This window comes from Scyliorhinus canicula, chromosome 11, assembly GCF_902713615.1.
Source record: "Scyliorhinus canicula chromosome 11, sScyCan1.1, whole genome shotgun sequence".
NCBI lineage: Eukaryota > Metazoa > Chordata > Chondrichthyes > Carcharhiniformes > Scyliorhinidae > Scyliorhinus > Scyliorhinus canicula.
In genome coordinates, this window is record NC_052156.1 from 114,987,811 (window position 1) to 115,000,476 (window position 12,666).

The window sequence follows — 12,666 nt, forward strand, 5'->3', positions numbered from 1 at the left end:
TCGGAGTGTGCGAGCGAGATGGACAGAGAACTGACCTGGCAACAGGAGACAGAAAGTACAAGTTGAAAGGTGTTTTTCAAAATGGATATCTGTGACTAGTGGTGTTCCACAGGGATCAGTGCTGAGACCACTGTTGTTTGTAATACATAAAATAATCTGGAGGAAAATGTAGATGGTCTGATTAGCAAGTTTGCAGATGACAGTAAGACAGGTGGAGTTGCAGATAGTGAAGGGGACTGTCATAGAATACAGCAGAATTTAGATAGATTGGAGAGTTGGGCAGAGAAACGGCAGATGGAGTTCAATCCAGACAAATGCGAGGTGATGCATTTTGGAAGATCAAATTCAGGTGTGAATTATACAGTAAATGGCAGAACCCTTAGGAACATTGACACACAGAGGGATCTGGGCATTCACGTCCATAGTTCCATGACAGTGGCAATGCAGGTGGATAAGGTGGTCAAGAAGACATTCAGCATGCTTGCCTTCATCTGCCAGGGCATTGAGCACAGGAATCGGCAGATCATGTTACAGTTGTATAAAACTGTACGTCAGACACATTTGGAATATTGCATGCAGTTCTGGTCGCCACACTACCAGAAGCACATGGATGCTTTGGAGAGAGTGCAAACATGGTTTCCCAGGATGTTACCTGGTATGTAGGGTGTAAGCTATGAATAAACTCAGATTGTTTTTTTTGGAAAGATGGAGGCTGAGAGGAGACCTGATTGAGGTCTACAGCATTACGAGAGGTATGGACAGTGTGAATGGTCAAAAGCTTTTACCCAGGGTGGAAGACTCAATTACAAGGGGGCACAGGTTCAGGATGAGAGGGGGAAAGTTTCGGAGAGATGTGCGGGGAAAGTTTTTCACACAGAGGGTGGTGGGTGCCTGGAACGTGTTGTCAGTGGAGGTGGTGGAGGCAGGCACGAAAGCAACATTTAAGATATATCTTGACAGACACCTGAACAGGCGGGATAAAATGGAGGGATACAGATCATTTGTGCAATAAGTAGAAGGTCTTAGTAAGGAATCTGGATCGGCACAGGCTTGGTGGGCCGAAGGGCCTGTCGTTGTGCTTTAATGTCCTTTGTTCCCTAAAGGTAACAGAGCAAGTGGATACAATGGTTAAGAAGGCATATGATATACTTGCCTTTATTCGTCGAGGCGTAGAGTTTAAGAGCTGGGAGGTTATGCTGGAACTGTATAAAATGTTGATTAGGTCACAGCTAGAGTATTGTGTGCAGTTGTGCTGTTCTGGAATCTACATTATAGGAGGGATGTGATAGCACTGGAAAAGGTGTAGTGGAGATTTACCAGGGTATTGCCTGGGCTGAAGAGTTTTAGTAATGAAGAGAGATTGGATAGACTTGTTAGCTCCCTTCTCTCTCCACAGATGCTGTCAGACCTGCTGTGATTGTCCAGTATTTTCTGTTTTTGTTTCATATTTCAGCATCTGCAGTAATTTGCTTTTATCATTGGATACACTGGGGTTGTTTCCTTGGAGCAGAGGAGACTGAGGGGGGGACATGATTGACATGCATAAAATTATGAGGGACATAGATAGAGTAGAGAGGAATAAACTTTTCCCCTTGGTGGAGAGATCAATGGCCAGGGAACATAGATTTAAGGTAAGGGGCAGGAGGTTTAGAGGGGATGTGAAGAAAAACCTTTACACCCAGAGGGTGGTGGGAGTTTGGAAATCACTGCCTGAAAGGGTGGTGGAGGCAAAGACCTTCATAATATTTAAGAAGTATTTAGATGTGCACTTGCGATGCCAAGGCGTACAAGGCTGTGGGCCAAGTGCTAGAAAATGAGATTAGAATAAGTAAGTGGTTGTTTTTGACTGGCGCAGATGAGATGGATCAAAGGGCCTTCTCTGTACTGTAGGACTCTATAACTTTCTCTCTCCCCCAGCTTTATTGCTGGCCAAACAGATTTTTGGGGCTTCTAGAAACCTGGCAACTAAAGGGAAGCAAAAACTGCTGGGTGAAAGAGGTACACTTACATAGAACATAGAACAGTACAGCACAGAACAGGCCCTTCGGCCCTCGATGTTGTACTGAGCCATGATCACCCTACTCAAACCCACGTAGCCACCCTATACCCGTAACCCAATAACCCCCCCTTAACCTTACTTTATTAGGACACTACGGGCAATTTAGCATGGCCAATCCACCTAACCCGCACATCTTTGGACTGTGGGAGGAAACCGGAGCACCCGGAGGAAACCCACGCACACACGGTGAGGACGTGCAGACTCCGCACAGACAGTGACCCAGCCGGGAATCGAACCTGGGACCATGGAGCTGTGAAGCATTTATGCTAACCACCATGCTACCGTGCTGCCCCTTGTTATAGAAGGAGGAAGATTGCTTCCCCCAGAACCCTGAAAAACCTGTTCCTCCATTCAGTCAGACCCCCTCACCAGTGATAGGGTCTACCATGTTCATGATCACAGAAACCCAGAATCTGAATCTTGGCCCAACGTTTCTCTGAACCTTGCCCACTATCACCCTCCCTCCCTGCTCCCCAAAACTGCACCATAATCCCTTCATTCTATCCCTTGAAATCTCTACTCTGTGATGCAGGTACCCTACATATTCTTGCATTGTGGTCTCTGCTGCAGAGAGCCCCAACAGTCAGGGAAACAAGCCAGTCAATCAGGTGGGCTTTACAACAAATAACCTGTGAAAAAACACACACACACACACACAAAGAGTGTTCCAATCAGACTACTTGCTGCGTTTGGAAATCCCAACCCATCAAGATCAGGGTGATTGTATTGTTGTGGAGTTGGGTATAACACAGTAGCATATGGGTACACTGTTGCTTCACAGCGCCAGGGTCTCAGGTTCAATTCCCAGTTTGGCTCACTGTCTGTGCGGAGTCTGCACGTTCTCCCTGTGTTTGCGTCGGTTTCCTCCGGGTGCTCCAGTTTCCTCCCACAAGTCCCAAAAGACGTGCTTGTTAGGACATTCGAAATTCTCCCTCTGTGTGCCCAAACAGGTGCGGAATGTGGTGACTAGGGGCTTTTCACAGTAACTTCATTGCAGTGTTAATGTAAACCTACTTGTGACAATAAAGATGCTGATTATTAGATTATTATTAACACGTATGCCGTCAATTATGCCACTTACCTTAGAGAAGGCAAATATGATGTTTTCTACTGAGGTGTATGTAGCTAGGTTTGTAACAACAGCAGGTTTCAGATGGAGCAGTGCACAGTGAACTAGCTATCTTCTGAGATCTTTTTAATGTGTGTCTGGATTGTCCTCATGTCCTGGCATTTCAGGATGCTGGTGATCTTTAGTCCTGCTGGCAGGAGAGGACAGTCCAAATCAATGAATGTCCATTTTAGTTTTCTTAGACCAGTTAGCATGTCTCATACCTCTGTGCTGTCCCAAACATATAATTCCAAATCAGCTCATGCACTACTCCACCACTGGGGGGATTGCTCAGCTCAGTTGGCTGGATGGCTGGTTCATGCTGCAGAATGCCACCAAAAGCGTGGGTTCAATTCTTGGATCGGCTGAGGTTATTCATGATGGCCCCACCTTCTTAACATTACCTGAGGTGTGGTGACCCCCAGGTTAAATCAGTGCCAGTCAGCTGTCAATGGGGAAAGCAGCCCTCTGGGACTGACGGCATTTATATTCACTCCTCCATTATGTACAGGCAGTCTTTTTTCTTGTCATAGACCTTGAGCTTGCACTTGTTGTGCATTGCACTTCTCTTAAGCCTCTCTACACCTGAACTGACCTCTTCTCTTCCATTGCAATATTCCCACCAGTGGCCACTACACGGATGTTCTTCATACCATGAAAATACCTCAATGTTATTCAGTTCCCTTGTTGAAGTGGTGAGGCTTTGAAATGTTTCTCTGTAATATGCGTGCTATAATCAGGAGTACTGTATTATATTCTCTCTGATGTTCTTGCAGAAGTTTTTATATTCTTTCACAGAATATGGCCAATGCTGGCTGGGCCAGTATTCATTGTCTGACCTGAATTGCCCTCAAGAAGTTGCTGGTGAGCTGCTGTCTTCTGCAGTCCCTGAGCGATAGTTACACACTCAGTATTAAAGGGGAATCCCAGGAGTCCCAGTGGCAGTTAAGAAACAGTGACACAGGCTTGGGTTTGCCAATCTCATTTCCAGTGCCTAGATCGATGCCGGGTGGGTGGTCCATTCGATTTCATTCCTTTTTTAAGACTTTGTAGCAATTTGGTACCACTGGGTGGCTTGTTAGGCCACTTCAGAGTCAACCACATTGCTGTAGGTCTGGAGTCAAATGCAGACCAGACAAGGATGGCAGATTTCCTTCCCTAAAGGACAGTAGCGAAACAGATGGGTTTGTACAAAAAGTTACAATAGTTTCATGGTCACCATTGCTAAGACTAGCTTTACATTCCAGATTTATAATTGAATTTAGGCTCCACCAGCTGCTGCCATGGTGGGATTTGAACCCGTGTCTCCAGGGGCATTAACCTGGACCTCTGGATTACTAATCCACTGACATTACCACGACAGCACAACCTCCTCCTTAAGTGCTTAGTGACACATGGGTTCATCCTTCATGACCCTGACAAGCCCTTAGCAAGTGAAAATATGTATATCAACCTAACATTCATAAGAAGCATGAATGTTCACACCAGCAGTACGTACTGACAATGCATAGAGTTGCTTAATTCAGACTGAAAATTAACTCCACCAATGTTACAATGTGTTATGGCCTTTAACTCCCTTGAGACTATCAAAGTTCTTTCGGCCAATTCTTTGGCAACGTCTTCTCTTTTGTTTAAGGGGAAAAAGTACACAGCAAACCTTATCTATTAGTGAAAGGATTGTCAGTGCCAATCCAGGATTCTACAGCAGAGGAAATGTCTCCTCTTTCAAGTGCAAAACCATAGCATTACCATTTCCCAAAGTGCTCTCTGTTTTAGGCTGTTTTCCTAATTAGCGGGATGATAACAGCCTCGCTGATTGGCATTATAAAAGCATTGGTTTGGCTTCATCTGTCCCAGGTGTGCGGTATTTTTTTTTCTCCTCGCTGTTTCAGAGCAGCACCTCTCTCCTTCACTGCTCCTTAAACTTTCTATCTGAGGAATTAAAACAGGTTCTGAAAAAAAGACCTTAAAACAGAACTTCCCCTGCCAAGGCTGATCATTAGTAGCTTTTATCAAAAAGTACAAACTCTACAAAGTTCCTTTATCTTCCCTGCCCCCCCCCCCACCCCCCCCCCCTCCCCCTCTTCCCCCTTTGTTATGAGAGTGGAATGAAAAGTGTAGGGAAAAGGGAAAAAATGATGGAGCTCTGTCAGTGAACTGAATGTGCTATTAAAACTGGCGTCACTACAAAGGTTAGCAGATCTAACTGTCAATACTATGAGCGAGTGGAGTCCAGTAAGGGGGGGAGGAGGAGGAGGAGGGGGGGCTTTGTGAGAAAGAGATACTTTGATATTTTGGAATGTTAGAAGGGTGAATGTGAAAAATTGGAGGTTGGGGATCTAATTACCCAACCGTAATTGGGGGCTGGGGAATAAGTTGCAGTCCTCTCAACTCACCACAGATCAATTATGTTAAGAGAACATCTGTAAGTAGAACTTAATGAGGTCCATTAGAGCAACATGTACAGCCTCCTCTAACAGTACTTGTCAGCTTCTTGGATGAGCTGAAGGAAGCTGCTAACTAGGGACCTGGTGAGGTGCTTAAATAGTGGAGGAAAAGGAGCTGGCCCACTCAGCTTTTGTGCTTAGCTCGAGAAGAGAGAGAGAGGGGGAGAGAGAGAGAGAGAGAGAGAGAGACAGGTGGCCCTTTCATCCTTGCTGTCGCGGTTTGAAGGAACAAGTAACTCGTTCTGCCGTCATTCCCATGAAAAGAAATTTACTCTTTCTGTCTTCCTTGGAAACTGAGGTGTTTTTTTTAAAAGAGGGTGAAAAAAAAAACAACACTTAATTCTTGCCTCAACAGCACCCTTTTGTCTAGTATTTCTATTTGTGAGTATAGGATTTCTGTTTGTTTTATTTTTATTGAGGAAAAGGGAAGACCTCAGAACAACATAATAGTGTGCAGCAGGAGAAAAAGTGAAAACTTGGACCGGGTTTTTTTTTTAAACCAACCCCACCAGCAGTGATTTAATATAAGGTGAGTTTGATAATTGTCTTGTGTTGGTGCATTTGATTTTAAAGTATGTTTGAAAAACCAGGGGATTAAGTACACTATTTGATGGATGGAAACCTTGCAATGGGTTTTGGAGGAACAGCTTGGGCTGGAACATTAAAAGTAAGAAATAGCCATCTCCTCTTTTTTTTTGCAAGGGGTTTCTTGAGAGTCTTCAAGTAAGCCCTTAATTTTAACTCATTATGAAGGAAAATGCTTGCCTAGTTTTGAAACAAGCTGGCAGCTTGATCCAGAGAGTAAATGCACAAATTTCTCTTTGAAATGGGAGGGTTGGGGGGGGGGGGGGGGGGGGCAGTGGACGAATTTGTGGAGGTTATGAATTGAGGTGTTTTTTTTTAATATCTGGAGAATATCAACTGATGATTAAATTCCACCTCTTGTTCACCCAATCACTTTTGTGTGTATTAGTATTTCATCGCTGGTAATCATTGCTGATCACATCTGTGCAATGCATTAAGTGGTGGGCCTCTTCAACTATGTTTTTTTTTGTGATGATTCTGTGAATAATTCATATGATTATGAAGGGGGGGGGGGAAGAGAGGGAGAGAAATTCTATTTTCTGTCTCTCTTTTTAGTCTGACCAAAAAAAAAATCCCTGAAAATTGCATGATTGGGAAGATAGTCCGCATTCAAATAATTTAATTCATGACAAAACCTAATTACTGTCAGGTAATACCCTGTCAGCTTTAATGCATTTCATCAGTCATAATGTAAAGAGGAGCATTTTATGATCCATCTAATTATCATTACATTTTTTGGTGGGGAGCGGACTAGAAATTAGAGAAATGGCATGGAGCTGAATGTTAACTATTGACTCTTGTGTGTGTGTGTGTGTGTGTTTTTATCAAATGTGGTTGTAGCATATTATTCGCCGAGATGATGAAAGAACAACATATAAATCGGGATTTGGGCACATGGTCACAGGCGTGTGAAGAAAGTGGTTAAATGTCTGCAGATCGCTGGTGTTACTAAGAATCTATTGCCACGGTCTAAATACAGTACTAATTACTGGGAAATGATGTCACTGTAGGCAGAAGAATAATCCTATCATTTAATTAGTTGAATGATTCAAACAAAGATTTGCATAGATGCACTAATCAGTTGCCATGAATTACAGAGTAGTCATTGCAAGCGAGGGGTAGCAGATCATAGTTTTTTTTTAAACTCATCTTCTTGAACATAATTAATTTAATTGTCTTCATTAGCTGTTCCATTTGTTTTGATTCTTGTTTCTCCCTCGCTTCTTCCTCTCTCTGTGCATTGGCTAACAAAAGACGTTGATATTTCATAGCAGTTTGGAGAAAGGTGAAAGGAAAATAAGAGGGGGATATTTATTTTTTTGTGAAACGTGAGAGGGGGCACTGCTCTGCTACACTTTTTTTTTCTCAAACGGTTAAATCGATAGGAAAGCTCTCATTAATCCGCAGTCTCTGGCACTGGACGAACTCGAGAGGTTGGTTCTGATTGCTGTACCGCGGTTCTGGTAAGGGAGGGTGGTAGTGGGGAAGCGTGTGTGTGTGTGACTGCGTGTGGTATAGCCAAAGCTTGCGGCTGGTTGTAAATGTCACCATTGGGGAGGGGAGGGGGGGGTGAAATTAGCCATTGAGGCATGATCCATCCCAGAGCTGCCTGGGCTCGTCAGTAAGTGTGCCTGTGGTTTAAAATGCCCCCGAAGTGTGGGGAGCGCTGCCGTGTGCCTTGAGTGAGCTCTGTCTTGTGTGCGTGTGTGTCTGTGTGCATTCGCAGCCGCGCTTCCTCGCTAATAATTGAATGACCTTTTACTGCATTGTGTCTCGCTGGCGAAGGATTGAATTTGTAGATGATGAAGCTGAATTCGTTTAGGACAATTCTCATAAGCTGATAGGTAAGTTGTCCTCAATCAATCCGCGCAGGGAAAGGTTACGCTGCCGGTACCCACACAGAACACCTGTAGCTGCGAGTTGCGACCAACTCAAATTACTGGCAGCTCCTTAAGGACCGCATTATCTTAAACTTTTACGGTACATTCCGGGCCCCTCCAGTGGTGTTGACCTTGTCTTTGGAAGGAGGTACACGCTGTTAGACTTGAGCATTTGGAGTCGGTTTCTTTTTCATGTTTAATAGGGACGGTAAGTGAATAAATGTCCTCTGGCTATTTTACAGCTACTTCTGCTGCATTTTCTCCAAGAGTGTATGTATTTGTCTCTGAATGGTTCGCAATTGATGTTGTTTTAATGTTGTCATTGCGCCCTGTGTGTGTGTGTGTGTGTGTGTGTGGTATAGTTCTGACAGATATAGACACTGAATTGAGCATCTCCGGCTCCCCTGGTAAGTTGGCCTGTCCACGAGTTAACATTCAAGGGTTCTCCTTTTGTGTGCTGTGTTTAAAAGTTGAAACGCCGGAGCTTTTGCCACTGCAATCCAGCACCGGGAAAAGAGAGGGTGGGTTATAAGATTACAGCCTAGATTTCTTTCTTGGTTTATCTTTTCCCTCTTTCTATCCCCTTTTCGCCCCCCCCCCCCCCCAAAGCATGAAGCTGTGGCATTCTCTCTCTCTCTCACACACACACAGTGCCAGCCTGATTAGTGGTGGAAGGTGAGGTGGTGTTTCTGCAGTGTGGACAATGAGCAGCTTCGGGGTGTGTGTATGTGTGTGTGTTCCGAGGCCACCCCTTCACCCTGCCTGTGTCTGCCAAGAACACTCCTCTCTTCTGGGAATGGAATTGGTAAAGGGGCGCTTTGGCGTCAAATGAGAGGGGGGGGGGTGTTGAGGGGGAGGAGGAGGAAAGTTCTTGGATAGCTGCAAATGTCATTTTTTTTTTGTTTGCAATTCGACACAGCAGAAGAGCTTTTAGTCTTTTTTTTAAGCATCAGCGTGACGCTCTGCTACTTTAGCGCTTTCTGAAGGATGCCCTTCTCTGCCAATTAACGTTGTCAGGTTTAAATTGATACCTTGGCATTATTCCGTCTGAATCTTCTTGAGGAAAAGACATTAGCACGGGGTATGTTAACGGTGAGAGTGGATTTTTCTCTTCCCCCCCCCACCCCCCCCCCCCCCCCCTGTTGTTTTGTATGCTGCCTGCATCAGAAATTGGGCTTGCTGTTGCAAATCTCTCATTGGCCTTTGCCAAGCACCAGCACTTTGCTGCCATGGAAACTGTAATTAAACTGATAAGAGTGGAAAAATGTCAGTATCTCTCAGCCTTACAGCTGCATCTGAGAGAGAGAATCAAATTGGTTCCCAGGTCCGCTGCTTCAAAAGCTATTCCCATCCCCGGGAACTGTGGACATTTATTTGCATTGTCTCTTGAGGGGGTAACAGCCCACGGGGACGCCTTGAGCCACTGAGAAAACGGCCTTTCGGTTTGATCCCAGCTTTCAACGTTTTTAAAAAAAAAATCTTTTGTTTGCCATCCCTCAAAGATCTAATGACTGTGTGTGTGTTGGCAAAAGAAATCTTTTAATTTGCCTCAGCCATTCCCCCAGCTGTGAATCCCAAACTCCCAATTCGCCCAAATCCATCCATCCCCTGGCACAAGCGATTTAACAATCCGCTTGGGAGCCGGCAATGAGGCAACATATATTCTGCGGGAATGAAACTCTTGCTAATCTGGAGGCTGATAATGAGTCTGGGCACTTTCTCTCTGTCCCTCTCTCTCCTGTTAACTGTTGAGGCTGTTTTATTTGGGGGGGGGGGGGGGGGGGGGGGTCAGTGGCACTCGGGTAAGAGAATGGAGGAAATCAACCGTGGGCTCTCTTCACAACGAAATGCAAGCAATTTAACAGTGACCACAGTTTTAAATGGAATGAAGTGGGCTCTTACTCAATGTAAACACTATGTGGGCCGTGCCTAACCCTTCATTTGGAAATTCTGCTTTCTGTCAAATGGATGTTTGTGTGAGAAGCTATTGAGAGGGGAAGAGGACAATGTAGTAATTGCAGTTTTGATCTGATCTCTCCTTGCTAATGGGCTCTCTTCCAGCTATTTTCTCTTCCTCCACAATATAATGGACCTCTTTATAGCACGCCTGTTAAGATCTCAATGCGCGACCTGGGGGAGGGTATTTCTCACTGAGGCAAAGAGGTTAATCCCTCCAACATTTAAAAAAAAAATCGGCTCAAAAAAACGTGCTGCCCTGTAATTATTGGGAGGAAAGCTATATCGACCCTCTTGTGATTTAAGGACGGTCAATGATGGTGGTGGGGGGGGGAGGCTTCGGTAGAGTTGAGGTGGAGTGGTGAATGGGAGAGTTTGATGGCTTGGATGGAAATATGAAAAGTGAGTGAATTCTCGTGAGCAGAGGTTGGAAGGTTTCCCCTTCTGTTTTGCTGTCGCTCCGATCGGGTCGGGTGAATTCGAGCGAGTGTCTCCTGTAATGTCACATGGAAGGAAATTGCTCCTTGCCTGGCGTGGGAGTGGGTAGAGAGAGCTGGCACCCCCTCTGGAGGCCACAACTGTTTTTGGAGAAACTGGCTTTCCCCCTCGGTGTCAGAACCGTGGACGGGAATGAAAATGGACAGTACATAAAGCAGCATTTTTAAAAATCGTTTTACGCACTTTCATGCAGAATATTGTCCAGATGGAAATTGAATATTCAACTGATTAGCTGAACGCTAGCAATTTAATGTACTGCGGTTTAAAACACACACACATCACTCTGCTCTGCCAGTAACTGATCTCCCCCCCCCCCCCCCCCCCCCCCTACCTGTTCTCTTTCGCCTAGGTATACAAATGCTCTCAGCCCAGCCAGACACCAAGCCGAAGGGTTGTGCTGGCTGCAACCGCAAGATTAAAGACCGCTACCTTCTCAAGGCGCTGGATAAGTACTGGCATGAGGACTGTCTGAAATGTGCCTGCTGTGACTGCCGCCTGGGCGAGGTGGGCTCAACGCTGTACACCAAGGCCAACCTCATCCTCTGTCGCAGAGACTATCTGAGGTATGGCTTTCTTTGGCGGGAGGGAGCAAAATAAACCTTAAAGCTGGCCATTCCGCACCCCCCCCCCCCCCCCTTCCCAAGCACCCGTGTGAATTCATGGTTAAATGTATCCCAGTGCGTGTTCGAGTTTCGGAACACTTGTTTTGAATGTTCGGGGTGGCATGGTAGATTCCAGTCGCGAGTCCTGTAAATTACTTTGAGCCAAGTGTGGAAGCTATTGATTTGTGTGTGTGTGTGTGTATGGTTTCCCCCCTTGGAATAAAACCTACATTAATAAAACCGATGTATCTGCATTCCTCCTTTTGCATTCCTCCTCTTCCCAATCCATCGGGCGAAAGAAAAGACCATTATTAAAGTAATTCTGGCGGTGACTTCATTTACAGGAGTCTGTATTGAGTGACGCCCTTGGCCGCTACAAAGTTAGATGAGGGGAGTTAAAATCACAGGAAAGTGTTTTTTTTCCAGATATATAAATATCTTTAGGTCACAGCTCTTCCAGCCAGTGTTTAATCTCCGCAGTCGTATTTCAGTTTAAGTAACCTTGGCTACTGTGGAACTTTTGTTAACTGGTTTTATTTTTCAACAAAATTCTGCAGCATTTAGTAACTTTTACCCTCTCCAGCTGCTGCGCTGCCCTCTAGAGGATGTTCCGCTTTCAAAGAGCTGAAGACAAATCGACAGCATGAAAATGTTGTTTTGAGTTCTGGGTTGGGTCATTCATTTATCAGTGGGCCACCATTTGTGCTTGTTCTCCAGGCACTTGGGCATATTGAAGTGTAAAGTGTTTATTTTTCTTTGGGGGTTGGTAGAGAAAGCTTCGTGTTTTGTACGTTTTACAAAAGTGATTCTCAAGTGCTCAAAGCTACACTTTTTTTTGAAGGCATGTTTTGTGCAGAATGATTCCTCCACGTCTACCTTCTAAGAAAAGTTGATCTTGAGCAACACACTTTAGAGGACACACTTTGTTTTTCCTCTATGCCTTTTGGAATTGACTTTGTTTAAAGTTACAGCGCCTTTTGAGTTGGTTCAGGGCAGTTTTGTTTATTATATGCCAAGCATCGGATTCTATCGCTGTTCAACCCATTTGCAGCATCCTTTGCTTTTTACTTTGCTCGTTGTCCCGTTTGTTTTCCCAGAACCAAAGCTGGACTCGCACACCTAAAGCTTCTAGTTGGCGAGAGGCCTGGGCAGACCAAAGCACCTCTTAAGCGCTTTTCTACCATTCCTATCCCTTCCCACAACAACTGTGTGGGAGTTGTTGCCTCCCCACCACATTGTGGGTGGAACTGCATTAGAATAACTAGCAGATAGTTGGTCGGGGAAGTATCTGATATTTGACCATAGTGGAGCCAGCAATGCATAGGTGTGTGAGTTCTTGTTTAGCAGCCAGACCAGGAAAAGGTTGTTCCTTTTTAATCCATACAATACCAAATTGCCAATTGTCTCACTCCGATAATCTACATCTATGAATTTTGTGACTAAATGTTTCTATTAACTGCAACTGTACGATATTATGCCCATGGCTTTCAAAGTTGTATTTTGTCGTGATGTGCCTGCAGAATTATTAGGC

At 44.9% G+C, this 12,666-nt stretch overlaps 1 protein-coding gene across 9 annotated transcripts in view; it reads left to right on the forward strand.

Moving 5' to 3' along the window:
- Positions 1-5,768: 5,768 nt before the first annotated feature.
- lmo3 (LIM domain only 3) overlaps positions 5,769-12,666 on the forward strand; it is a 70,266-nt gene continuing 63,368 nt past the window's right edge. The window contains exons 1-2 of one of the 9 annotated variants that reach the window (XM_038811119.1): positions 5,769-6,143; positions 10,883-11,096. In XM_038811119.1, the coding sequence (XP_038667047.1) occupies positions 10,891-11,096 (206 nt within the window). In that variant the 5' untranslated portion in view covers positions 5,769-6,143; positions 10,883-10,890. Of the gene's footprint in view, positions 6,144-7,335; positions 7,663-7,830; positions 8,044-8,079; positions 8,288-8,989; positions 9,172-10,301; positions 10,438-10,882; positions 11,097-12,666 lie in introns of those variants that run through there. The other 8 variants (XM_038811122.1, XM_038811117.1, XM_038811116.1 and 5 more) reach the window with 8 other exon arrangements.